Source organism: Nomascus leucogenys, chromosome 2 (assembly GCF_006542625.1).
Source record: "Nomascus leucogenys isolate Asia chromosome 2, Asia_NLE_v1, whole genome shotgun sequence".
Classification (NCBI taxonomy): domain Eukaryota; kingdom Metazoa; phylum Chordata; class Mammalia; order Primates; family Hylobatidae; genus Nomascus; species Nomascus leucogenys.
In genome coordinates this window covers 62,778,460-62,805,365 of record NC_044382.1, presented here as the reverse complement: position 1 = coordinate 62,805,365, position 26,906 = coordinate 62,778,460, and the positions used below count along the sequence as shown (strand labels likewise).

Here is a 26,906-nt window from a genome sequence, read left to right as displayed (position 1 = left end):
TGGCCTCCGAGCAGCAGGCGGCGCTGTGAGTCGTCTTTGCGGAAGCCGCGGAGGTCTCGCTGACTGACTTCCGGTGTTGGCGGTGGCGCCGCGCAGTCACCGCGGAGCTGTCGCGGAGGCTGGTCGCCAGTGGGCGCGATGCCGTACGCTAACCAGCCTACCGTGCGGATCACGGAGCTCACTGACGAGAATGTCAAGTTCATCATCGAGAACACCGACCTGGCGTAAGGCTGCCGAGGGAAGAGGCTGGCGGCTCTGGGGCGCCGGGAGGTCCAAGCCGGGGCCCCGGGGGCAGGGGGCGGGGGTGTAGTGGGGTGGGGTGGGGTGGGGGCGATGTCCTTCCAGAGCTGCCCCCCTGCACCAAGGGCTCTTTAGCTTTGGGAGCCTGCGGCGCGGGCCCAGCCTGTCGAGACTGCAGCGCCTTCACGCCCCTTGGCTTTTCATCTTTCAGGGTGGCCAATTCGATTCGGAGGGTCTTCATCGCTGAGGTGCCCATAATAGGTAAGCGACTTCCCTTCCTCGTTCCCGGGCCCACGGGTTCCTGCCCCGCTCTCCACCCACACTCCTTGGGGCTCCTTCCAGTCCTTGTTTCGGGCTGAGGGTGGTAGTGCTGAGAAAAGTGCATTGCTGGAGACTTGACCATACCCTGTGCCCTTGGCTCAGTGGCCGCCTCCCTGGCGCCCACGGGTCACTTAGGTCCACCCTTGTCCTGTGTATGCATTGCTGAGAAGCATGGGTTTAGCAGTGCGCAGACTTGGGTTCAAATACTGTTTTCACTACTATTGTTACAAAAGTTTTTTAAATGTTTTAAACTTTTATTTTGGAGTCGGGGTACATTGGTGCAGGTTTGTTGCCTGGGTATAGTGCGTGATGCTGGGGTTTGGGGTATAAATGATCCTTTCACCCAGGTAGTGAGCATAGTACCCAATAGGTAGTTTTTTACCCCCAGCCCCACTGCCTCCCTCCCAGCTCTAGTAGTCACCAGCGTGTTTATTGTCATCTTTATGTCCATGCGTACCCAGTTTTAGCTCCCATGTGGTGTTTGGTTTTTTGTTCCTGTGTTAATTCTCTTAGGATATGGCTTCCAGGCCGGGCTCACGCCTGTAATCCCAGCACTTTGGGAGGCCAAGACTGAGGAACACCTGAGGCCAGGAGTTTGAGACAAGCCTGGCCAACATGGGGAAACCCCGCCTCTACTAAAAATACAAAAATTAGCCGGGTGTGGTGGCTCCCACCTGTAATCCCAGCTACTGGGAAGGCTGAGGCAGAATTGATTGAACCCAGAAGGTGGAGGTTGCAGTGAGCCGAGATCATGCCACTGCACTCTAGCCTGGGCAATAGAGTGAGACTCCTTCTCAAACAAAAGAAAATAAAAAAGAGGATAGTGGCTTCTAGCCACGTCCATGTTGCTGCAGAGGACATGATTTCGTTCGTTCTTATGGCTGCATCACTTACTATTTTTGTGAAATTTAGGCAAGTTATTAAACTTCTGTGTGCTGCAGTTTCCTCATCTGTAACATTTGGCCACTAATGATCCTTATCAGGGTAATGTTAAGGATTAAGTGAGGTGATCCATATAAGTTCTTTGTGTTTAGTGAGTGCTCAGTGCTGGTAGATGGCTTTTTTATTCTATTCCTTCAACAGCATTTATGGAGCATGTAAGTGGCAGGCATGGTGGTAAGCTCTGGGAATGCAAAGCTGTAGAGAACAGGGTTTTTGCCCTCATGGAGTCCACAGTGAGGTTGCAGGGGAGAGATGAATCCACAGACAACACTAAAGCAAGGTAGACTTTGATCAGTAGTTCAGGAGAAGCATAGTTATGGTGCAGTTGGCTCTTAGAGGAGGGAAGATCAATTTCTGGTCTGGTTCCAGCCACTCTGCTCCAGGTGCTTAATGCATTGATTATACTTGCATGAAATACTTCAAGCATTTCTGAGAGTCAGCTCAGAGAGTTTGGGTTAGGCAAAATAAATATAAGTCATAGCTGTGGCATCAAATATTTAGACTTTTAAGGAAATAAGCAGGCCAAATGATTAGGCAAGAGAACACTGTAGTTTGTCCACTACCAGCACCCCCCCCCACTCCCCCCCTGCCCCAGTCACTTCTTCAATTCAGCTTGGAGTGCTGGACCTCCCCCTGCCTAAGCACTTCGTGCCTCTGGACCTCAGTTTCATCAGGAGTCAGGTGAGGGAGTTATACTTCGTGATGCAGCCCTGCCATTCTGAGTCTAAATGCCTCTTTCCCGACAAATTCAGTTCTACAAATAGTATTGAGCACCCATGCTAGGAATACAAAGACATCCCAGGACCTGCATGAAGGAATTTCTGAAGCTTGAGGTATAGACATAGCATACACAAATATGACACAAGGCACACTATGACAAGTGTCTTCAGGGAAGTCTGAACAGAGTTTTGTGAGAGAGGAGTTGAAAGGGAGGGAGTGTCACACCTGTAGCATAGAGGGTGGGCAAGGCTTAGTTTTCAGGAGGCACAGAGGATCTTAACCTGTACAGCGAGGAGGGGAAGGGTGTGCTGGAGGGAAGGGCCGGGGGATTAAAGAGGCAGAAAAGCTTGGGTCAGGGTTCTCTCAGTTGGCTTGGGCTGGGGAAGCAATGGGAAGCATAGCAGGACAGAGCAGGTGGAGGTCCTCTTTCGACTGCTGTTCCTAGCGTCTGTGTCCCTCATTTGGCAGTTGGGCTCCAGTGCCATTTGATTCCTGGATTTAGTTGGTTCCATGCAAATGTTTATGAATGAATAAATGTGTGTTTAAGTCAAGCGTGTGTGATCGCTAATACAGTCTTTACCCTCCTACCAGCTCATTGCTGCTAGGGATTGGGTTCTATATTTAGTATACTTTGTGCATTAAAAGAATTTGGGAAACATTTGTTGATTGAGTGTTTAAAAAGTGCTAAGTTGGGCAGTCCAGTCATTATATCCTAAAATGAGGTATGGCCCATAAGTCTGTGTTACTTCTGTGAGGTTTTCCCTGACTTTGAAGTGCTCAAATAGTTCATGTTCTTGGATTTAGTGGTGGCACAGGTAGCAGATTTAAGTGCTTCTCATGGAAATACTCAGCTCAAATAAACATGTTTCCACTCTTACGATATTCTATAAGTCAGTGTTTTCTGTGAAGCAGGGAGCCCCTTGCATTAAATTCACCTGGGCAGGGAGGTGAGGTGTGGTGTGTGTGGGTCTTATTAAAATGCAAGTTCCTGGGCCCCACTCTAATGCTGTGGAATCAGCCCAGCGATCTGCAGTTTAGTGTCAGGTGATTCCTAAATCTTGAGAACCACTGCATTAAGTCTGTAGGTAAATTTGATGGCTAAACTCCATGTCTGCTTCTTTCATTTTTTAGCCATTGACTGGGTTCAGATTGATGCCAATTCCTCAGTCCTTCATGATGAATTCATCGCTCACAGGCTTGGTGAGTACTCCTTTTATTAGAAGGTTAAAGGGAGGGTATTGTGCCTAGTGTCAGGAGAGGGCCTCCTTCCAGCCTCACCCCCAGAAGGCTTCTGGGTTCTCATTTTGGCTTGGCTGTTTGGTTTTCTTTAAAGTGCTTTTCTGTTTTTTACAGGATTAATTCCCCTCATTAGTGATGACATTGTGGACAAGCTGCAGTACTCTCGGGTATGTTGTGTGATTGGGCGGAATGTGAGGTTTGGTGGGGAGGCTTTAGTTCTCAAAGGGATTTTTCCTGACATTTGGCATCCAGCTTGAACAGTGTTGTAGTTCTGGAACAACAATATGGAGATGTTGTCTAGAGCCTGGGCAGGTCTTGGTCCTTGGTTCTGATGGGGCTTCAGATTGATTAGCACACAGAACATCAGGGAGTGTTGTTGGGCAGCTCCACCAGAATGCCCATTTATACTTAGAGTGGAGGTTCTTCCTTCCAAAGCATCTCTTCCCAGTAGCAGGGGCCTTAGGATGCTACAGGAGAGTCAACAGAAGGTTGGGGTAGGCAAGGAGGAGAGGGAATGGGAGCTGTCTCACAAGAGCAGTTCCTGGGTGACTAGTCCTGGTTTCTGCAGATTCATGCTGTCCCCTCCTTCGCAGGTGATGCTGCTTAAACATGGCCACACTCTTAGTGTCTCACCCCCTTCCTCCTGGTCGTGTTTGCTCCCTGATGGCATGTTAACAGGCCTTCAGAGTTTGGAGAGAGTGGGATAGGAGTAGGTTACCTTCATCCTTTCACTAGGCTGCATTACACAGCAGCTTAAGGCTACTCCCTCTTGATGGCTTTGGGTGATCCAGAATCAGTCCATTTTCTAAATTCTCAAGGGCCATGTCATTTTTGTGATGGCTAATTTGATTTATCTTATAAATATGTGTGTATTTTAAAAAAAAAAAACTCAGCTGGGTGCGGTGGCTCACGCCTGTAATCCCAGCACTTTGGGAGGCCAAGGCGGGTTTATCACGAGGTCAGGAGATCGAGACCATCCTGGCTAACACAGTGAAACCCTGTCTCTACTAAAAATACAAAATATTAGCCGAGCGTGATCCCGCTCTCAAGTAGTCCCAGCTAGTCGGGAGGCTGAAGCAGGAGAATGGCATGAACCCGGGAGGCGGAGCTTGCAGTGAGCCGAGATTGTGCCACTGCACTCCAGCCTGGGCAACAAAGCGAGACTCCATCTCAAAAAAAAAAAAAAAAAAAAAAAAAGAAGAAGAAGAAGAAAGAAATATTCAAGCACAGAAAAGCATGGAGCTAGTGTAATAAATACTCATGCTTCCACCTAATACTACGTTATCACATTTTAACATTTTGCCCTATTTGTTTCAGATCTCCAGATTTTTGTTTTTTAATGAATAAAACATAGATATTGGTGGGGACAGTTGTACAACCAATTAAGAGCAATTTGGCGATATCTTACATAAAGATACGCATGCTCTATCACCTAGCAGTTCCTTTCATTAAAGTTTTTTCTAGTATTTATTGCACAAAGATGGCATGGTCTCTCTCTCTCTCTCTGGCTTTTTCTGAAAATCTGTAGAAAAGTTGAAAAACTAAAATAATACACTTTACTTTTCACCTATAGTTACCAATTAATATTTTACATTTGCCTTATTTTTCATATACATGTTGTTATTTTTGCTGAACTGTGTGAAAGTTGCAGACATCCTAACACTTGCAAGTACTTCAGTATGCATTTCCTAATAAGAATAGTTTCCTATGTAACCACACTTTTATTGTGCCTAAGAAAGTTAGCATTAATCTGTAATATCAATATTCAGATTTTCCTAGTTTTTTCCCAAATTTCCTTTATTGTTTTTCTGTTTGTTTGTGGGTCAGTCTTGATCCAGTGAAGACTCATTTGGTCCTCATAGCACTTTAGTCTCTTTTCATCTCAGACAGACTCCTCTCCTTTCCGTACATTTTTTTTAGGTTAAATAACTTTTCATATTTTTATCTTGCATTACATTTTGATTCTCCCATTTCATATTTCTTTATTTTTCTATTTTTTCAGACAGGTCTCGCTCTGTCACCCAGGCTAGAGTGCAGTGGCATGATCTTGGCTCACTGCGACCTCAGCCTCTGGGCTCAAATGATTCTCCTGCTTCAGCCTCCCAAGTAGCTGAGACTACAGGTGCTGTGCACCACCACACCCAAAAAATACAATTTTCTTGTATTTTTTGTAGAGACAGGGTCTTGCCATATTGCCCAGGCTGGTCTCGAACTCTTGGGCTCAAGCGATCCTCCCACCTCAGCCTCCCAAAGTGCTGGGATTACAGGCATGAGCCACTGTGCCCAGCCCCATTTCATATTTCTAAAAGTGATTCTGTCTCAAGGGTCTGGGTTGCCCTCCTACCTCACCTGTGTGTGACTGCAGACGACCCAGGTGGGACCTCTAGCTGCTGCTGCTTCCTCATCATGCAAACATCAAGAGTTTTGGGTTTTCCTCACTGGTATGAGGGAGAGAACAGCCTGCTTGATTGCATCCTAGTAACTGTCTTCTTGCCTGAAGTGAAACTGCAATTAATAGTCCCTAACATGGGAATGAGTCAGTTGTTTTAAGAATAGCAAAATGTTAATAATTATGGAAGGTGGTTGATGGTTATGGGATGGCAGTTTCTTACATGCTTCTCTATTTGTGTATATGTACGAAATTTTCCATAATAGAAAGGATTTTTTAGAAAAGGTGAGTAGTCTAGAACTTGAAAGGTACTTTTTTCCGTTCCTTGGTGGTTTTATTTTAAATGATGGTTACATTCCCAAGCTGGTCCTCTTAGTTCTTGGGAAGCTGAACTATAGAGTGTGAAAACATCCTCCTCTGCCTCATAGCCTTGGTTCTCTGAGGAAGAGTAGTTCAAGGGCCAGAGGGAGATGTTAGCAGTGTGTTCCCAGAGGTGGCCTGGCAGCTGGTGGGAGTGGGAAGGAAATGTGGGTGCCAATGTATGTATAAGTTGTCTCTAAACTTGGGCAGTCCGTGAGAATGGTATACCAGATTGTCACAGCCCACAAGAACCTGGATACTGGTGAACCCCTTTTTACAGGTGAAGAAACTTAAGGAACTGGGCATTAGATGCAGGAAGCCAAGACAAGGAGCCAAGGCAGGAGTTGCCATCTCCCTGTTGACTCATTCCTGCTTCCCTTCCTGCCTTAGGACTGCACATGTGAGGAGTTCTGCCCCGAGTGCTCAGTGGAGTTCACCCTCGACGTGCGATGCAATGAAGACCAGACGCGACATGTCACGTCTCGAGACCTCATCTCCAACAGCCCCCGGGTCATTCCGGTCAGTGCGGGAGAGCATCCTCTTTTCCTTGGGATCTTATCTCTTCTCTTGCTGGCTCCAAGTGGACCAGACCGGCGTTGATCCTTAGAAAATGTTGACTTTCCCTGTTACCCTCTGACTTAATCTGATCCCTAGAAGTGCTAATTCTGGATTCTTCTTGGGCATCGTTAGCATCGTTGGTGCTGCGCGCCCTCTATCACCCAGGGACTCTTTTAAAGGCCATGGAATTGTTTTGCCTGAGGCTATCACCACACCCTGAAGTGGGGGTTGGAGGCCTGGGGGCATCTGTGCCACCACCTTGTCAGGTGTTCATTCCCTGCTTGACAGATTGCAGTCTAGAGGTGCTGGGATATGGATGCCAGAGGAGGTGACTGGGGAGGTGAGCAGCTAATGAATGCCTGGTGGACTCCCTACAGGTGACGTCCCGGAACCGAGATAATGACCCCAATGACTACGTGGAGCAGGATGGTAAGTCTTCCTGACCTGTCACCGTGTGGGCCAGCGGAAAGGAGGGACCAGACACAGCCTCTCGTGCTGCCTGGTCTCCTCAAAAATTGGCTTTAGACCATTTTTCCAGATGTGTGTGGTCTTGCAGTGGCACTCCAAGTCAGAATTTGGAGAACGATGTCTCTCCTGGCCCTTGACTGACTTGTGCCTCTCCCTGCAGACATCCTCATCGTCAAGTTGAGAAAGGGGCAGGAGCTGAGACTTCGAGCCTATGCCAAAAAGGGCTTTGGCAAGGAGCATGCCAAGTGGAACCCTACTGCAGGGGTGGCTTTTGAATACGATCCAGACAATGCCCTGAGGCACACAGTGTACCCCAAGCCCGAGGAATGGTATGTTCCCCTTAGGGGTGATGGCAGGCATTTGGGATGGGTGTGGCATAGAAATGGCTGTTGTTGACTGAGATGTGGCAGGCTGTCTAGGAACTTGGGTGCCCCAAAAGGAGCAGTGGCAACCTTGTGCTGACCTGTGTTTGACCTCAGGCCAAAGAGTGAGTACTCGGAGCTGGATGAGGATGAGTCGCAGGCTCCCTATGACCCCAACGGCAAGCCAGAAAGGTAAGAGCCTGGTCGGACATGGGAAGGTGAAGTGTGTAAGAAGGGATGGTTTTGGTTCAGGCCGAGAGTTAGGCAGTCCCTCTCCCCCACCTCGCAGTTCTCATAAGCTGAGGAGGGGCTGCTGACTGCTAAACTAGACCTGTGGTATGTGCACATCCCAGGGGCAGGTTGTCAGCCCCCTTTTGGTCACTGACAAAGAGGACCCTCCAGTTATCCAGGTGGTTCCTATTCTGATCTTCAGCCCCCAAAGAAGAGATTCTTCAGGCCGACACTAGGGGCAGAGATTGGGACCCCAGTTCCACAGGGTGACTGTGAAAGGTCTGTCACTGGTCACTGCTCACTTGGTTTTCCACTCTCTCCTCAGGGGGCATGCATACATACAGAACTTTAGGATTTTCACAGGTACCTTATGAGGTAGTTGTAGCCTCCTTGAGGTTTTGCAAAGTGTGTTGAAACTACCCTATGTAAGAGGTTTTACATGAAAGGAAGTTAGCCCTGGCCCAAGGTCAAGTTCCATGTGGGAACAGAGCCAAGACCTGGAAGGAGGAAGGGTTGTCCATGGCCAGAGCTCGGGTCGGCCAGCCTGCCTCACAGTGCGCTCACTGGACTCTTGCCTCCTAGGTTTTACTACAACGTGGAGTCCTGTGGCTCTCTGCGTCCTGAAACCATTGTCCTGTCAGCCCTCTCTGGATTGAAGAAGAAACTGAGTGATTTACAAACTCAATTAAGCCACGAGATCCAGAGTGATGTGCTAACCATAAATTAACTGCAGCTTGCCTGCTTCAGCAAAAACGGAGATTCAGGCCAGCAGCTGGATATGGGGGTCTCTCTTCAGACTCTTCTAATTTCTGAGAATCTAGTCTACTGTTGGTTGAGCTTCTTAGCAGGACATCAGTACCAACTAGAAGCGGGTCACAGATAGATTACCAGGGATGCAGTGGTGTTTAGGCAGGATAGGTCTTTACTGGCCCTGACTGCTGTTAATAATTGGCAGCAGTGCTCCCCAGATCCCAGAAGGTCCCTGCTGGACTGTTTCCAGTGCACCTGTAGGGAACCAACTAGACTTCTCTCCTGGTTAGTCCAGCTCTTTCCTCTAAACCCTTTCTGTCCAAAATGAGTCATTTTCAGTTGTACCTTAGATGTCTGGTGTTAGGATCAAGTGCCACAGCCTTTATTCAAGGGGCCTATAAACCCTTCCAGTCCTTGCCCCAGGGCTGGCCTGCTAGCACTTCAAATTCCCAGGTGTCCCTAATGTGAGAAGTAACCTTTTGGAATAGCATTAGACCCTGGCTGTCCCCTCCCCACCAAATAAACATGATATTTCATTCTCTGTCCAGCAGTTATGAACCCCTTCACCTCCAATGGCCTGATCATTTAGTTTGGTGGGGGTGGAAGCAGCCGCAGGAGCAAGGGCCCCTCCCACATACACAGGAGGAGTATTTCATTTCTCCTTAACGAAGGCTCTGGCCCTAACCCCTCAGCACTGTCTCCAGATAGGAACATGCACAAAGCAGTTAATTAGGCAGCCTGGAGAAAACCAGAGATCTAGTACAGAAAGGAAAGGATATTTATTGATTAACAGAAGTTGTCTTTTTAAAAGTGTTTATTTTTGGCAATAAAGAGCACAACATAATCTCCTTCATGCGTCATCGTGCCACTTAGCTGAGCCAGCCAGCTCTGCCTCCCTCCCCAAAGACCTTTGGACCCCAGTTCCCCTCTACAGGCTAGCTCATCCCTCTGGGTGGTCATTCCCCGGGTCACGTTGACAGCGAGGCTGACTGCACCACCTCCCTAGCTCAAGGGATCCTTTGGGAGGGGCCGAGTGCTTTATCATCCTCCTGCCACAACTCAAATAGTGGTTATTTACAAGAAGGTCTGTTCCCACAATTCAGGACCCTAAAGTATTAAAAAACAAAACCCAAAAAACAACAACAAAAAACCCCACACAACCAAAGGTTTGACGTGAATAGAAAGATAGCCCTTCTGCTTGGTAGTCAACAAATACCAGCACTAGAAAATCAATTGCTTTAATTGCATTACAGCAGGGAGCCTCAGCACCATGTGGGGAGGAGGAAATGGGAAGGTCTTGGTTTCAGAGTGCTTTTGGCTGGCCAGAGGGTGGCCAAACAGGGCCAGGGGGCTCCCTCTGCTTGGGCATTGTCCACCCCTGGTCAGTGAGAGGGGGGCAGCAGGGGTGCTCCCCACGGCAGTCCTGCTGCGGCCTTCCCTCCTGGCCTGGCCCTGGGGCAGGAACAAGCTCCAGCCTTCCTCCACATGGCTGAGGTAATCAGCACCCCTACCCCGAGGGCATCTACCCAGCCTACAAAGCAGGAAGGAGCCTGTGCAGAAGTTACATTTTAAAACCAGATTTTCACCTGAGGCGTCAACCAGATGTCACCTCTGCTTAAAACTCCAACTGCAAGGCTGGCAAGCAGCACAGTGGAAGCGCAGATCCTTCCTGTGTCACTCCAGGCCCAGAGGAACTGAGAAGCCACCTGCTGTTCCGGCCCTTGGGCTGTTTGGGAAAAGCCAGCAGTCAGAGTGCCAGCCTCAAGCTCTGATTATCCCCCTCCTCTGGCCCTGGTAGTTCAAGCAGGTCCTGGCAGCAGGAGGGCTGTGCCATGGAGGATGGACACGACTGCCCTCATACTCAAAAACAGCCTTGACCGTGGCCTGATCATGGGATTAAAAAATGTGTGTGTATTGGTGGGGAAGGATGGGGTGAGGGTGAGGGGATCTCATTGATACAGAGTATGTCATAAGCCATATATATTAAAATCATTAACAGTATATAGTCCCACAGTAGCTCCAACCCCTCACACATGCTCAGGTGGTGTGGCCAGCCCTTTGCCTCAGTCCAGCCTCATCCTTGAGGGCAAGGAGGGGGCAGCTTGCTCCCTTTCTCCAGGCTCTTGGCCGACAGCCCCCTGAGGCTGTCCACGGTACACTGCAGCCAGCCCCGCAGCAGGCAGCCCCCAGCAGTCATCGGTGCTCGCCAGCACTGTGGTCACTGGGATGGGGTCTTGGCCTCACTGCTGTCCCCCTGGCTGGGCTTTGGCTTTAGCAGGATGAATCTGTTGAGGAGGTCTGTTTCCGAGCTGGCCTGGGCTTCCCCATACCCCTCACCTGTGGGCACAGAAGCAGGCTCAGAACTCAGAGCTAGGTCGAAAGACCCCTGCCCAATAGGCCTCATCCTCCACAGAGCCTCCTGGCAGGTGGGTGTGGGGCATGGAAGCGACTCACCAGCATAGCTGGAGGCTTCAGCGATGTTCTGGGAACCCGTGATGTGGTGCCAGTAGGCACTGCGCGGCAGCATGGTCGTGGGTGTGCAGGGATACGAGTAATGTTCTGTGCCCTTGTTCAGCAGCTGTGGGGCAAAGGAAGGGGTCACTCCCATTGGTGGCTTACAGTATCCCTGAGCAGCCACCCCAAGACCCTACCTGCCTCTACTGTGTACCCCAGGCACTTGGCCCTGCCTGCCCGCCCGTTCCTCCCTCCCCCCTCCCCCCGTACGCTGGACTGATGCCCGCTGCCTCACCCTCACGTTCTTCTCCATTTCCAGCAGGACCCGCTTGTGCTGCTCTGCGATGGCCAGGGTGGCACTGTGGACGCGCTGGTAAATCTGCTCCCCCTCTTGTGTCTGGAAGGTATAGAGTCCTTCCCCAGCATCACACATCCTGGGGACACAGATAGCACAGAGGGCAAGATGGTGGGGACCCACCACAGACATGCATGTGATTAGTTAGGCTTTCCTGCAACTGCAAGCTATGGCTGCATTCCAGGCCGGGGAGGACAGGCAGGGCTGTGGTCTGGGGATCCGACCACACGGTGCAAATGTGCTGAGCATATTCTATACCAGCTGGTGCTTGAAATGCATTATAAGAATTAACCCATTCAGTTTTCTCTATCACCTCCCTCTGGTCTTTGTACCATTAATGGTTTCCTCATTGTTATGCATTTTCCCAAACCATTTTACAGATGAGGAAACTGAGGCATACAGAAGCTAAGTAACTCAACCAAGGTTCTGCAGAGGATTATATGGAATTTCAGTCTAGGCAGACTGACTCCAGAGTTCAAGCGAGGGGATACCCAGTCTTCACTATAATTCTAGGAGGTTAGGTACTTTATTATCCCCGAAACCCAGACTCAGATCCACAGTCACAGAAGTAATAAGTGCCTGAACCCGCATTTGACTTAAGCCAAAGTAGTATATGACTTTTGGTAAATAGCTTCACTTGACCTGCATGCTGTGGGCAAGTTACTCCTCTGAGCCTCCACTTCATTTCTTCATCTGTAAAATGGGAACATTACATTCCCCCTTGGGATTGCTAGGCCAATAAGTAAACCAAGCTCCTAGCACAGTGCCCAACACAGAGTGAATGGCAGCCACCATCACACCACGGTGGGACAGGGCTGGGAGGCGAGAGGGTCCTACCGGCCAGCCTCGAAGGTAAAGCGTGTGGCATCCCGGCCATAGCGACGCAGTGAGCAGAGGGGCCACGAGACGAGCTTCACACGGGGGTTGTGGATGTCCCAGAGGTAGATGTTCTCGTGGGTGATCTGCAGCTTGCACTCGCCATACACGTCCAGGTTGGGGCAGGGCAGCAGGAAGACATTGAAGCGATCTGGAGTGGGGGAGGGTGGACAAGTGGGCCCAGAGTTGCCCCAGATGGGGACTTCCTCCCTCCCTTCCTCTCCTCTTCCTCCTCCCCTTCCCTACCCCCAGGGCCAGGGCCCGGCCTCACCTGTCTGTTCACACTGCACCCCTGGGGCCAGGAGGTCAGGTTCTCCCAGACTGATGTCGTTGAGGCGGGACCCCAGACACTCCACAGATAGTGTCTTGTACCACTCCTCTGCCTCCAGCTCTGAAGAAAATGCTACTTCATCATGCGGCTCCAGAGCCCGGTAGCCCACCCCATCTGCCCAGCCTGACTTATGCTACCATGCACAGCAGGGAGGGTAAGGACAGTGGGTTCTGCCTGCCTGTCCTGCCTCAACCCTGAGGGCCTGCTCCCTGAAAGCACCCCCAACCCCACACGCACCACACCACCATCTCCACCCAGGGTTAGCCCTGCTCTGCCTGCTCCTAGCTGGACCTCTGACCACGACCACCCCAGGGGAGGCAGATGGAGGCCCATACTCGCGCCTCACCTGAGTCGCAGGTGAAGGTACGTGCCGAGTCGTCAGTGAATATGATGGCCACTGCCTGCCGCTTGGTCTCCTTGGGGAGCCGCGTGACACACTTGACGTTGCTGATCTCGGTCACCTGGGACAGCATCCACAAGGGACTTAGCCAGGCCAGTGCATCTCTCTCTCTCTCTCTCTCTTTCTCTCCCCCCCCCCCCTCTCTCGCCTCTCCCTCTCTCCCCTCTCTCCCTCTCTCTCTCCTCTCCCTCTCTCCCTCTCTCTCTCTCTCTCCCCATCCCCCACAGCCCTGCCACTTGGGGGAGCTAGGGCCCAGGCCTCCTAACCTTGGGGCAGCCCCGAAGGCACACCGACTTCTCATCTGGATACTTCTCCAGCCGCTGGGGCCCCTTGCTGGAGGATTTCCGGAACACTAGCCAGCACCTCCGGTAGATCTGTGGAGCGAGATGACAGGGGTCAGGCCTCCCTGGACCACTCCCACCCCACCAGCACGGCCCTGCAGCCACCCCTGCCTGCCACAGGGGGCGGTGCCACACAGCCTTCCCTGGAGCACCAGCCTGGGGACACCGGGGGTGGGAGTCACCAGCAGTGTCACCTCCCTGGGAGAGAAGCCTCCTCCCCAAATTGAAAAGTCATTGACTTCTTGGCTGGCTCCAAAACGCTGTTCCACAAAGGGTGCTCTCCTGACCTGCCATGTACTGTGTGCACCGCTGAGTTCAGTGTGAGTAGCCAACGTTCCTGAGTGCTTCCTGCTCACACCTGTTATTAGCACTGCACAGTCTCAGGGCCACTCCTGAGATCAGTTCTGTTAGCATCCCCATTTTATAGATGGGGAAAGGGAGGCATCAAAACACTAAGGAATGGTGATGCTGGTATTTGCAGCAGGCAGTCTAGATCCAGGGCAGACCCTCACAGCCCACTGCAGGATCTGGCCAGGGCTCGGGCAGTGCCAGCCACAACAGAGGGGTCTCCTGGGGATAGGAATTAGACCCTTGCCCCCTGCCCACCTGTACATCCCCGTGCCCCTAGTTCTCTGAGTCAGGTGAGGGTCTTTACGTAGGTAACCCCCACTCTTGTCTCCTGGGGCTTTCACTCACCCTCTCTTTTCATTCTCTTACCAACCCTGAAGAGTAAGGGGCCCTGTTCCAGCTGGGAACCCAAAGCTGTTTGAGGTAAAGGGGCGGAGCTAGGAATCTGAGGCTCCCACAGTATGGTGCCTTCCCTCCTGGTCCTGGCCACTGCTGAGGCCCCTGTACCTTAAACCACCTACGTTCTCTGTAGCTTCAGGGACTCCCCCAAGGGGGCGGGGAGGGGAGGGGAGGGGAGTGACCACTCTAGGATTGAAGGGACAGACCGGCCTATCATTCATGTGGGGTGGAGGGGAGGTTGGCCCCAGCCACCGGCCAGAGCTGCCCTTGCACGACCCCTCCCTCCTGCCTAGGCTTTTTTCTGCCCAAAGTCTGTGGCTGGGGTTTACCTACTCCTTCCAGCGGGCACTCCAAAAGCCCGGCAGAGCCTGTTCCCCAGGCATCTCTGGTGTTCCTCTTACTGGAAACAGTAGGGAGAATGAGTGGCGGCCGAGAGCACAGCAGAGGAGGCCGAGGACCGCTGGGCCCCACCCCCTCCTCGGCCCTACTGTGCCATGGGTAAACTAGGTCCTTGGCAGGCAGGGTCCCAGGGTGCAGTGGCCCTAGGCAGCCCCCATTTCAAGATACCACTCAGAGCCAGGCCATTTCTGGCTCCTATCTGGGACCCTAGGAGGCATGTCTGCTCCTGCGCCCCTGACCCTGGCTTGGCCCCTGTTCTACCCACCTAAACCACAGCAGCCCTCAGCTCTCAGCTGCAGCGCTCCTTTAAGACAGACACGGAATTTTATCCACAGAATCCTCACTCATATCCTGGTAGCCTCATTAACAGCCATGCTAAACAAGTGAATGACCACATGAAGGAACCGTGAATGAATGGATGGATGAATGGATGGATGCTGCCGACCCAGACACACCCTGCCAGGGTGGGCTCCATGCAGCCCGCAGCTTCAGGGGCAGAAGGCCTGGGGGCCTGAGCATGCCGGTTGCCTGGTTACAGGATACACATTCACAGCCCCAGGGAGCCACGCGCTCAAGAGCCCTCCTTCCCACTTCGCACAGGGCTTTGATCAGTGCTTCAGAAACACTCTGCCACAGCTCTGCCACGGGAGAAAGGCCCTGGCAGGTAGGAGAGCCGGCTCCTGATCTCTTTCAGCCCCTCCCCCCTCACCTCTGTGGGCTGAGATGAGAATGGCTGCTGGGGAGGGACCACAGCCTCTCACACCAGGGGAAGTGAGGCTCCTGGCTTTAGAGGGAAGAGAATTCCCTGCATGGATAGGGCCTGGCTGCACCCCCACCTCCCCATCCGGGCTGTGCCCACCTGTCAGCCACTCAGTCTCCCTCTGGAACAGGTTTGATACTGAGCCCAAGTGGCTGCCCTTGTGGCTGGTGCCTTCCTGGCACGCTCTGCCCTGGGCAAGGCCTCAGCCCAGCTGGCCCCTGGGGACCTGCTAAGTCTGAGGCCATAGGAATGAGGAGTGATGTTAGAAGCGAAGCCTCTGCCTCCTTGGCCTCCCTACCTCAGCCTCAGCTTCTCTCTTTGTTCTGTGCTCCAAGTCAGTGGGCTGATCCCTCTTTCAAAGGAAGAGCAAAGTAGCCCATGGCTGCCAGGGTCCAGTCTCAACTAGGTTGAGCCCCAGGGCAGGGAGGCACAGGAGGGGAAGTGGGGCCAGAACCACCTTCTCCAAGGCCAGCCCTGCTCTGTCTGGTACCCAGGTAGGGAAGCTGGGTGGCAGATCCCTATCCCACTCCGCATGTCCCCCACCCCACTCAGGCTGAGCCAGGGATCCTTGAGCAGCCTGAGCCGACCCGCCCCCTTCAAGGCAATGGGAGAGAGAAGGGAGAGAGGGACAGGAGTCCTGGGTCAAACAGAAGACTTGAGTGACCTCAGTCACCAGGGCTGTCCTTCCTACAGGGGAAGGGGCAGCCGCCAGACCTGTCTTTGGCAGGGGGGCCTGGCAGAAGAATAGAGGCAGCTCTCAGATAGCCTCGCTGAGATCATGAAGTTGATCCCCTCTGCTCCTGTCTTCTGAGGGGTCTTCACCAGTTGGGGGTCTACAGGGGGTAGGACAGGATGCATGCCCAGTAAGACCTCTTCTCCGTAGCCCCTCCAAGCCCCCAGTTCAGGGCCAAGCACCAAGCAAGCACAGAGTCACCTGCCAACAACTTGGAGGGAAGCAGCCTGTCCCAGAGCACTGGACCGTTCTGCCCAAAGTTCTCATTTGGAAACCACATAAATATCAGCTTCAGTGCCTCACACCACCCCATCTCCCCCAGCCAACCACTCCCCTTTTCAAACACTTCTTTAACATTAAACTCGACAACCAAAAATTTACTAAATATCTGCACACGGAAAGCAGTCAGAAGCAAGGGGAGAGGATGACCTAAAAGAAAAGAGGCCAGGAGAGGTGAGGGGAGGCCGGGGGCGGGGGGCAAACGGAAGGGAGAGGAGGCCGGGGAAGTGAGACACTGCTTCTCAGCTCAGACACAGCCTGGCCTTGCCAGCCGCCCCTGCTGCTGCTGTGGTGATAACTTCAACAATAGCAGGGGAGCCGCCTGCCCATCGGTGGCCACCATTGCTGCCACCATCACCACCGCTGGCCCAGCTGTTGGGATGCCAGCCAGCCCTCTGGGGCGGGGGCTGCAGCAGGCAGAACCCAGCCCAGGCACATGCCAGGCAGCACGCTGACGAGGAGCCCCAAGACCACAGATGCACGATGCCCAGCAGCCGGAGGGCAGCCGCGTGCCCCACACGCCATGCCTCCAAGCCTGGGACCGAGTCCTCAGGCCCCCATCCCTCAGCAGGGCCCCTCCGCAGCTCAGGGTCACTCACCCCGAGCTTCCTGCTCTTCATCTTCACGTAGCCTTGCTTGACGATGTCGCTGAAATTGGTCGCCATGGTTTTCCCACCTTTTAGGGGCGCAGGGCCTGGCAGAGGCGAGGGGAAGGATGCCCAGGTGCCTGGGTCTCCGGCTCCTCCAATCACCTGTTCCAGACACTCTGTCGGGCTGCCGCGAGGGGCTGCTCCTCACCTCACCCGCCTCAGCATTGTTCTAGCAGCTCCTTTGCCCCTCGCCTGCTGGAAATAAAAATGACAGGGAGATTAGCGACAGTGACATCTTTCTCTTCCTCTCGCTGTCTCGCTCTTTTTTCCTTCCTCTTCCCACACTCCTCCTCCCTCCCTCCTTCCTCCCTCCTTCCTCCCGCCCTTCTTCCTTCCCTTCCCTCCCCACCCCAGGACGACAGAACCATTCAGGAAAACCGAGGTGGAGGCAGCAGTGAGGAAAATGGTCCAGCCCAGTCCCCTCCCTCACGGCTGGGGCTGGCAGTTAACCCCTTCCTGGGAGGACTGGCTCCGGCTCCTACTGTGGAGGTGGGGATCCAGGAAGGGAAGTGGCAGGGAGCTGCCGTCCCTCAGCATTTTGGGCTCGTGGCCCCATCAGCTGTGATAACTCTGGTGCAAATTTAGGGCAACTTGCCAAGAGCAAAAGCCCCTTCCTGGGTACAAGAACTCCCAGGGGTAGCGGGGAAGTGCTTCCCAGAGATGGGGGAGGAGGGTCCCAGGAGATGACTCCTGGGTGTCTGAGTGAACCCTATGCTCTGCAATGTTAAAGACAATTTGCCTGGTCAGCTCAGCAGCCCCCACAAACCCCTCTGCCCTCCTGCCCCACCCGGTCCTCTACCTGTTTCTCTCCAGCCCCAGGCTAAGAATCACTACCTTGAGCTCACACAGGGCCTGTTCCCAGGCCCTGCAACTCTTCCGCACATAGCTCTGGGTGCTGCTTCCTGGGTGGGAGGGCAGAGTCCAGTGGGGCGGGCCCCCAGATAAGCCTGAGGAATGTGCTGGGCCGGCTGGAGGTAGCCACTGTGGGAGCAGACGCCTTGCCCTGGCCCTGGGGTTGGGAACGCTGGCCAGTCTGTGAGGGTGGGGCCCGGGCCCCAACAGGCCACTGGGTCTGGCCAAGCCAAGCAGGGCCTCCATGTCCTGAGCATGGGCAGGAGTTAATTATAGGAGAACCAGCCAGGGCCTGGGCAACAAGACATGCAGGAGACAATGTGGGACACCAAGGGGAGGTAAATATGGAGCAGGAAATGGGGGTACCAGCAGAGCCACCTCAAATCAGGCAGATCTACAGAAAACAAAGACTCAGACTCAGAGGGAGACTTCAGTGATGACCCAGTCTAACCCCTTAGTTTTATAGATGGGGAAAGAAAGTTGCCCAGAGAGGGTAAGCTACATGACTAAGGTCACACAGCAGGCCTGGGGCAGAGCCAGGGATGAAGGAGAAGGTCCAGGGTGGTGATGGAGACCAGTCTGTGGGGGGAGCATCCTGCTGCCATCTCTGGCTGCCTGCCACCACCTAAGCCTTCCCTGCCATCCAGCCTCGGGGGCAGGGTTATGCCAGCAATGTGGCCCCTGTGTCTTCAGGATCACTGGGTGGGAACGGAGCAGCATTTCTGGGGTCAGCTGGGTATCTGTGCTGCCAGAACGGGGCCCTGGGACAGGCACGCTGCTGGTTGTGCCAGCAGCTTGGCATTAATTAATGTCCTGGAGGCCTGTCTGTTGAGTGCCTAACAAGGAACAGATGGGACTACCCCAGTGGGCACACGCAAACAAGGGAGGGACAGAGAGGGTAATGTGCCCCTATCCCACTTGCACCCGGATAGCCCCTCAATTCCACTCCTGCCCATTCACTGCCTCTATCCCAGCTCCCTGGGGTCCAAGACCCTCCCACAGTTAGGCGGTCTACTTTCCTCCTATAAGGTCTGGTCTGGGGTCCCCTCACTGGCAACTGATCCCCAACAGCTCTGCCACACCTGGGCTCTGGCAGCCAGAGATGGGTCAATTTTCTCAGCTCTGTCTTCACCGTCTGCCTCTGGGGCTGCCTTCTCCCCAGAGCAAGGACCAGCTCAGGAGTTCCCCTCCAAGATGATTAGCAGGCTGATCACTGGCTGTGGGTCTACAGTGTGGAAGCCCCCAGTCAGAACACGCCCACAGGAAGCCACTGGACCCCCAGGTTCATCCAACATAGCCCAGACATAGCACAGCCCGGAGTGTGAATCCAGCTGGCTGTGTGGTCCTGGGCAAGCCACTTAGGACCCTGTGCCTCAATTTCCCCATTGGAAAAAAATGAGAATAAATCTACCTACTTTAAATGAGGAAATGAATTCATGAGGCACCTGCTTGCCCACTTGGGACACAGAGCTTCTACCCTTTTACTTTTTCCTCTTTTTTTTTTTTGAGACGGAGTCTCCCTCTGTCGCCCAGGCTGGAGTGCAGTGCAATGGCGCGATCTCGGCTCACTGCAACCTCCGCCTCCTGGGTTCACGCCATTCTCCTGCCTCAGCTTCCCAAGTAGTTGAGACTACAGGCTCCCACCACCACACCTGGCTAATTTTCTGTATTTTTAGTAGAGACGGGGTTCCACCGTGTTAGCCAGGATGGTCTCGATCTCCTGACCTCATGATCCGCCTGCCTCGGCCTCCCAAGGTGCTGGGATTACAGGCGTGAGCCACTGCGCCCAGCCTTCTTTTTCTTCTTTTGAGACAGGGTCCTGCTCTGTCACCCAGGCTGGAGTGCAGGGGTGCCATCACGGCTTACTGCAGCCTCAACCACCCAGGCTCAAGTGATCCACCCACCTCAGCCTCCTGAATAGCTGGGACTGCAGGTACATACCACCATGCCCAGCTGATTTTTAAAAACTTGTTTGTAGAGATGGGGTTTTTGTTTGTTTTTTTTGTTTTTTGTTTTTTTTTGAGATAGAGTCTCACTCTGTTGCTCAGGCTGGAGTGCAGTGGCCCGATCTCGGCTCACTGCAAGCTCCACCTCCCGGGTTCACGCCATTCTCCTCCCTCAGCCTCCCGAGTAGCTGAGACTACAGGTGCCCGCCACCATACCCGGCTAATTGTTTTATATTTTTAGTACAGACGGGGTTTCACCGTGTTAGCCAGGATGGTCTCGATTTCCTGACCTTGTGATCCACCCGCCTCGGCCTCCCAAAGCGCCGGGATTACAGGCGTGAGCCACTGCGCCCGGCCCCTAGAGATGGGTTTTCACCATGTTGCCCAGGCTGGTCTTGAACTCCTGGGGTCAAGTGATCCACAAGGCTTGGCCTCCCTAAGTGCTGAGATTACAGGTGTGAGTAACCGTGCCTGGCTAGAGCTTCTGCCTTGAAAACTCCAAGGGCTGTGTGTATGTATGTGTGTATATATGTATATATATATATATATATATATATATAGTTTTCTTCAAGAGTTGCTGCCCAGACAGGGCGGTGAAACCACCAGAAGCCAGCCTGCTCCTTCCCAGTGTTGCCCCACCAGGGACTGTGGCCCCAAGCTCTCAGGAGTGCTCCTGCTGCATCTGTCCATAGGCCCCACCCTGTCCCATACCCCAGGTCCCCAGCGGGAAGAGTGACCTTCACGGGAAAGGCTGGGTGCCAAAGTCCTGCCAGCTCACTCCGGCCCTGAGTCACAGGGACCCCTGGCCACACTTAGTCCTTAATGATGTTTGCAAGAGCAAGACCTAACTTAGGACCCAAAATGGTGTGGCAAAGAGGGGTTGGGAAGGGGAGGAGGGAAAGGTCAGGGCCAATAGGTGGACCCACAAATTTGACAGGCAGTGGGGTCAAGTGGTGAGGGGGGCCCAGAACCAACCCACCATCCTCCAGAAGGAATGCACTGCGTTAAGCAAGCGAAGCAGCCCCCAAGCTGAGCCTGTGAAGGCCCAATAGGACAGCAAGAAGTGAAGGGCAGACCAGGCACTGTGGCTCACACCTGTAATCCCAACACTTTGGGAGGCCAAAGTGGGAGGATCACTTGGGGCCAGGAGTTCAAGACCAGACCCGGCAACACAGAGAGACCCCGTCTCTACAAAAAATGAAAAAATAAGCTGGGCATGTGGCACGTGCCTGTAGTCACAGCTACTGGGGAGGCTGAGGTGGGAGGATCACTTGAGCTCAGGAATTCCAGGTAGCAGTGAGCTATGATCAAGCCACTGCACTCCAGCCTGGGTGATAGAGTGAGACTCTGTTTCTAAAAAATTTCAAAAAAATCAATTAAAAAAATATAAAAAGTGGAGGGCAGCTGAGGCTAGGCAGGCCAGGAATTGGGTTGAAGTAGCCCCTGCCCTGTTTGTCCCTCAGGCCCTTGTCCCCATCACTCCTGAGCCACCACCAGCCTCACAGGCCTGCAGCAGGAAGAATGCTTGCTGCTTCGAGAGGACCTGAGGTCTTGGGTCCTTCCCCCACACTGTGAACTCCAAGCTCCCAGCTAAGCAGGGTGTCCAGCAGCTCCTCTCAGGGTTCCAGTGAGGGAGGAGGGGAGCAAGGGCCCCCCGCATCTCGCCTCCCAGCCTGCTACCAACACTGCTGCTTATGCAGGGACAGTACCTGCCTGGTGCCAGGCCACCACAGGCTTCCACGCAGGGAGAGCCAGCTCCAAAATGCTCCTCTCCCTGGGAAGGGCAGGTGTCCTGGGGTGGGGGGAGCAGGGAGACTCCCAGGGCCCTCACTGCCCACCTGCCCCACGGGGCAGCCATGCTGAGCACTCCCTCTCGCACCTGGATTCTGCCTGGAGGCTTTGGCTCCAGAACAAACACTACTTGCTGAGGCTGGCAACCAGTGACTGAGCGGGCGGCTGCCTGCCTGGCTGGGCCTCCCCGCCCCTGACAGATCGGATCTTATCAGGGCTGCAGGAACAGCACTACCTGGACACCATCTCAGTGTCGTCTGGCTGTCTCCACCCGACAGCGAAGATCGGATCTGTGGGATTCTCTCCAGCACCAGGGCCATTTCCCATCACCTGCTGCTCTGCCCCCACCCCACTCCCAGATTGTTATCAGGGGCCGGCTGGGAGTGCTCCCAACAGATCCACATAGGGGCCACCAGCCGCAACATGGTGAGTCCCATCAAGATGGATGGCAAAGACAGACCAAATACACACCTAGGCAGACAGGGACGGCAGAAGGAGGGGACATCTGAACAGCCACGGTCTCCCAGACCCTAAGCCAGGAGAGTAATGCTGTGGCCCCATACCACTCTGGTTCTCCTGGGTCCCCTGCTCACCCCTCAACATGCCAAACCCCCTCCCTCGAGGGACCACTGCACTAGCTGTTTCCCACCTACAACACTGTTTCCTCACATGCTCATGGTTCATTCCACTGCTTCATCCACCTCCTCCAGGAGGCCTTCCCTGACTACCGTCACCAAAGGACCCCCACTAGTCAGCCTCTCTCACAACATCAGGTGCAGCTGTCTTCATCGCACACCACCATGGGATTTTCTTGTTCTTACATCTGTCCATTTGTTTCTGGCTACAGAGAGACATCTGGAATGTCAGCTCCCTGGTGGCTCGGCCTCATCTGTCTAGTTAACAGCTCTATCCCAGCTCCCAGAATGGTGCCCGGTGGGGAGGAGATGCTCAATATTTGGGGGCTGAACATGTAATTCTCTCCAGGACCTGTCCTCCTCCCCATCCTTTCTTCCACCACCACCAGCCTCCATCTGGCTGGACCTGGCTCAGCTTCTAGAGGTGCGTGAGCCACAGTGGACTCCCAGCTCCTGGGTCTCAGAGCTGACTGGCATGGCCAGCAGGCTGTTGTTACTGGAGAACCAGCTGCGCCCAAGCCCCGCAGTGTGGTTCAGAGCTGCCTCAGGGAAGAGCGTGCTGCTGACACCGAGGCCAGGCCTAGTTGGGTGGCCCCACCTTGGCCAGGGTTGTGGGGTGAGGTCATGCCCAGCCCTGCTGCCCTGCCCAGGAGGGAAGTGTTGGGAGTAACCAGTACCAGCACAGCAAGGCAAGCAACTGGGGAGAGGAGGCACAGCTCCTGGGATCAGAGTTGGGGGCGGGGGCAGGAAGAGCCTGTACCAGCGCCACATCCCTCTGAAAGGATCCACGAAAGAACCTGCCCTAGGCAAGCCCACCCCACACTGCCCAAGTGGAGTCTCCTAGAGCTGCTGCCAGGCCCCTCGCTGCCCTGGCCATCAGACCCCTCCAACCCACACCCTCCATCCAAGCGGAAGCGCCCCAGCAACTGATGTGTCCCCATGGCTTGGGAATCCCTGCTCTGCCACATCACCCAGGTGCCCAGCCTCGGCTCATGCCCCTTTTCAGTAATACAAAGCATGTAACTGGATCTAGGGCCTTGCGGGCCATGGGGGAGAAGGTGGACAGGACCTTGGGGGCCAATGGAGAAAGTCAAGGACAGGAGGCAGCTGGCCATGAGTTTGGGCTGTGGGGAGAAACCCCATACGCAGGAGGGGGTCGGCAGTGGGGGCCAGCTGGGGTACAGAAAATCATCTCTTGGAATTTGGAGGAGTTGAGAGAACAGGAGGCCCCGGGGAGGAGCAGGAAGGCAGAGAGAAGGTTGCGAGCTGCCAGGGGCTGGGTTATGCCCCTTCCGGCTGGCAGGCCCGGGAGCGCAGGGCCTGGGTTGCTCGGATGAGGTTTGTGTGGGTGAGGGTGAGGTCAGCTCGCGACCTGGGCTCCCTCGGAGAGGAAAGCTGCGGGTGGAGAGAGCGCAGGGAGTTTCAGGGCCCAGGCACTGGCTTTTGGGGGGCGGGTCTCTAAGTCCCCCACCCGAGAGTAGGAAGGTCCCATGGGACGGAGCGTCCTCAGGTTCGGGAAGTGACTGAGGGTCCTCAGGGGTGGGAGTCGCCGAGGCTCTCGCAGGCTCTGGGCGGCCTATGTCCCCCTCCCTGCCTCGCTCCCCCCAATTTACCTGGGCGCGGAGGCCCGGGCCAGGAGCGCCTGCTCAGCGGGGCCGCGGAGCAGGCTCATGCCCGCGTCACGGCGCGGCTGGCGGGGGCGGCAGGGCGGCGGCGGCGCCGGGCTCCAGGCGGGGACGGTGAGGGAGGCGCGGCCGCAGGGCGCGGGATCTGGCTGGGGCTGGGGCTGGGGCTGGGACTTCGCTCCGCTCCCTCCTCCGCCTGGTCTCGCCGCTGCGCCCCGCCCCCTGCCCCGCCCTGGCGGCCGGCCCCCGCCGTATTCCTCCGAGCCGCGGGACACGTGATTCTGCCCTGGCGCCCTGGCACCCCCGCACCCGCTTCAGGTCGCCCCCGGTACCCCCAGCTCATTCCCACCGCCCCTCCCTGGGCCCCAAAGCCCACATCGCCTCTCAGCCCCTGAAAGCTGAACTCCACATCAGCTCCCAGACCCCCACATCTCAACCCCTTCACTTCTTCAGGAATCACATACACACCCATTGCTCCCCTAACCCCATCATGACTCTGTGGGCCCTCAGAGCCCAGCTCTCCCAGTCCCACAGTGACCTCCTCTGCTACCCCTCCTCAAGTAGCCGCACCAGCGCCTCTGTCTTCCCTGGTCTCCTCTCCACCTTCAAAACATCCAGTTCTCCCATTCTAGGTCCCCCTGAGACTTTGTCCTCAAGCCCAAACTTCATTCCCCTTCATTGCTCCCCCCACCCAGCCTCCACCCCCTCACCTCTGCCCTTCGGGCCTGTGCAGCGGTTGAGTCACTGCTCTGTCGGAATCCCCAATCACAGGCCTCAGCTGTGCCAGGCAGGGACAAGAGAAGTTGCCCAGTGCCTCCTCTGGGGAGGAGCTGTCCCCCCTCTGGTTTTCACGTCTGTACCTTTTTACACCAGGGCTTCTCAAAGTGTAGTCCCTGGACCAGAAGCTTCCCATCACCTTGAAACTTGTTAGAAATGCAAATTCCCTGCCCTACTCAGACCTATGAAATCAGAATTTCTGGGGGTTTCCAGCAGAAAAGTGTGTTTTAACAGGCTAGGTGATTCTGATGCACACTAATGTGTGAGAACCACTGCTTTAGACCACATATACAAAACAAAACAATAGGCCGCCTGAACAGCCAAAATCCTGAGAAATGAAAATACCTTCACATCCAGCTACTGTCCAGGTGTCTCAGCGGAATAGGCCTAAAGCAGTGAGGGACCAAGGATCCCAACACCCACCCATGGAATGCATGCCCCTGCCCCAGAGACACCTGGGCCTCAGATGTCTGGAGAACCTTGCCCAGGGAGCTTAAAAGGAGGCTGCCTCTGGATGTCTGAAAATTTCCCTGATGGTCATTGTGGTGTCTGTGATCAGCCTGAGCTAACCAGCCCCAGGCCCATGGCCACGCTAGCCTGGGCCTCGACCTCCTGACCTCCCTATGCATCTTTCAAACTTGACCTCACCTGCTTTGCTTCAAACCACAGCCCATAAAGCTCCCAGCACTTGATTCATCACAGCAAACTGTTTTTCAATACCAGAAACCTCTAGGGGAGCTTTGGCCAACAACAACAACACAAATGAATTTTCACAATAAAAAGCCATCTTTTTTTGTTACTGAGGCTGGAGTGCAGTGGTGTGATCTCAGCTCACTGCGACCTCTGCCTCGGGGCTTAAGTGATCCTCCCTGCTCAGCCTCCTCAGTAGCTGGGTCTACAGGCGTGCACCACCATGCATAGCTAATTTTTTGGATTTGTTTGTAAAGACAGGGTTTCACCATGCTGCCCAGGCTAGTCACAAACTCCTGAGCTCAAGCAATCCACCTGCCTCGTCCTCCCAAGGTGCTGGGATTACAGGCATGAGCCACTGCACCCCATGTGATGATTTGCTTTTTTACTGTTGAATTTTGAGAGTTGTATATTCTACCTACTAGTCCTTTGTTGAATATGTGGTTTGCAAATATTTTCTCCCAGTCCGTAGCTTGTCTTTTCATCCACTTAACAGAGTCTTTCACAAAACAAAAGTTTTAAATTTCGATAAAGTCTGAATTATCCATTTTTCCTTTTATAGATCACACTTTTGTTGCCCAATCTAAACACTCTGTGAATTTTCTCCTGTGTTTTATTCTGAAAGTTCCATAATTTTATTTTACATTTAAGTCTGTGATTCATTTTGAGTTGAATTTTATAGGAGGTGTGAGATTTGATAGAGGTTTTGATGTCTTTTTTTGGTTTAGGTTTCTTTTTTTTTTTCTTTTTTTTTTTTTTTGCCTGTGGATGTCTGATTGTTCTAGCTCTATTTGGTGAAAAGACTCTCATTGAATTACTTTTGCAACTTTGTAAAAAATCAGTTGGACATATTTCTGGATTCTCTGTTCTGTTTCACTGATCTGCATGTCTATCTCTCTGTTAATAACAGTCTTGATTACTATACCTATATAGTAAGTCTTAAGGCTGGGAGCAGTGGCTCATGCCTATAATCCCAGTACTTTGGGAGGCCGAGGAGGGTGGATTACTGGAGGTCAGGAGTTCAAGACCAGCCTGGCCAACACAGTGAAACCCCGTCTCTACTAAAAACACAAAATTAGCTGGGTGTGGTGGCATGTGCCTGTAATCCCAGCTACTTGGGAGACTGAGGCAGGAGAATCGCTTGAACCTGGGAGGCAGAGGTTGCAGTGAGCCAAGATCGCGCCATTGCACTCCAGCCTGGGCAAAAAGCGAAACTCTGTCTCAAAAAAAAAAAAGTCTCAAAATCAGATAGACCAGTGGTCCCCAACTTTTTGGCACCACAGACAGTTTCATGGAAGACAATTTTTCCATGGATGTTGTGGAGTTGTTTTCAGGATGATTCAAGCACAATACCTTTATTGTGCACTTTATTTCTATTATGATTACATTGTAATATATAATGAAATAATTACACAACTCACCATAATGTAGAATCAGTGGGAGCCCTGAGCTTGTTTTCCTACAATTAGACAGTCCCATCTGGGGGTGATGGGAGACAGTGACAGATCACCAGGCATTAGATTCTCATAAAGAGCATACAGCCTAGATCCCTCGCATGCATAGTTCACAATAGGGTTTTGTTCCTATGAGAATCTAACGCCGCTGCTGGTCTGACAGGAGGCGGAGCTCAGGTGGTAATGTGAGCAATGGGGAGCGGCTGTAAATACAGATGAAGCTTCATTCAT

At 53.6% G+C, this 26,906-nt stretch overlaps 2 protein-coding genes across 4 annotated transcripts; one reads left to right on the top strand and one right to left on the bottom strand.

The window, feature by feature from the left end:
• The first annotated feature begins 35 nt into the window (after positions 1–35).
• POLR2C (RNA polymerase II subunit C) lies at positions 36–9,428 on the top strand. The gene is made up of 9 exons (XM_030796476.1): positions 36–224; positions 452–501; positions 3,355–3,423; positions 3,577–3,629; positions 6,602–6,730; positions 7,147–7,198; positions 7,398–7,566; positions 7,717–7,791; positions 8,413–9,428. Exons 1-9 carry the CDS (start codon positions 139–141, stop codon positions 8,555–8,557), a joined length of 828 nt encoding a protein of 275 aa, XP_030652336.1. The 5' UTR covers positions 36–138; the 3' UTR covers positions 8,558–9,428.
• On the bottom strand, positions 9,377–23,929 carry DOK4 (docking protein 4). Of its 3 annotated transcripts, XM_030796465.1 has the most exons (9): positions 23,743–23,925; positions 16,855–17,100; positions 13,263–13,370; positions 12,943–13,057; positions 12,537–12,656; positions 12,227–12,416; positions 11,330–11,468; positions 11,035–11,158; positions 9,377–10,917 (listed from the first exon to the last, which is right to left on the bottom strand). In XM_030796465.1, the coding sequence occupies exons 2-9, from the start codon at positions 16,918–16,920 to the stop codon at positions 10,799–10,801; spliced, it is 981 nt and encodes a 326-aa protein (XP_030652325.1). In that variant the 5' UTR covers positions 16,921–17,100; positions 23,743–23,925; the 3' UTR covers positions 9,377–10,798. The 3 variants fall into 3 exon arrangements, with proteins under 3 accessions (XP_030652325.1, XP_030652307.1, XP_030652315.1); XM_030796447.1 differs by having other exon boundaries at positions 9,377–11,158; positions 23,743–23,929; XM_030796455.1 differs by having other exon boundaries at positions 9,377–11,158; positions 16,855–17,097; positions 23,743–23,929.
• Between the last annotated feature and the right edge of the window lie 2,977 nt (positions 23,930–26,906).

Bases quoted from the DNA above. Each gene is read 5' to 3' on its own strand.
- DOK4 (XM_030796447.1), bottom strand. From the start codon at position 16,920: ATGGCGACCAATTTCAGCGACATCGTCAAGCAAGGCTACGTGAAGATG. The intron at 12,417-12,536 runs GTGAGGCCGGGC...CCCCCACTCCAG, and splicing joins GGTGCAGTGTGAACAGACAG to ATCGCTTCAATGTCTTCCTG. The intron at 11,469-12,226 runs GTAGGACCCTCT...CTGTGTCCCCAG, and splicing joins TTTACCTTCGAGGCTGGCCG to GATGTGTGATGCTGGGGAAG.
- POLR2C (XM_030796476.1), top strand. From the start codon at position 139: ATGCCGTACGCTAACCAGCCTACCGTGCGGATCACGGAGCTCACTGAC. The intron at 225-451 runs GTAAGGCTGCCG...TTCATCTTTCAG, and splicing joins ATCGAGAACACCGACCTGGC to GGTGGCCAATTCGATTCGGA. The intron at 7,792-8,412 runs GTAAGAGCCTGG...CTTGCCTCCTAG, and splicing joins CCCAACGGCAAGCCAGAAAG to GTTTTACTACAACGTGGAGT.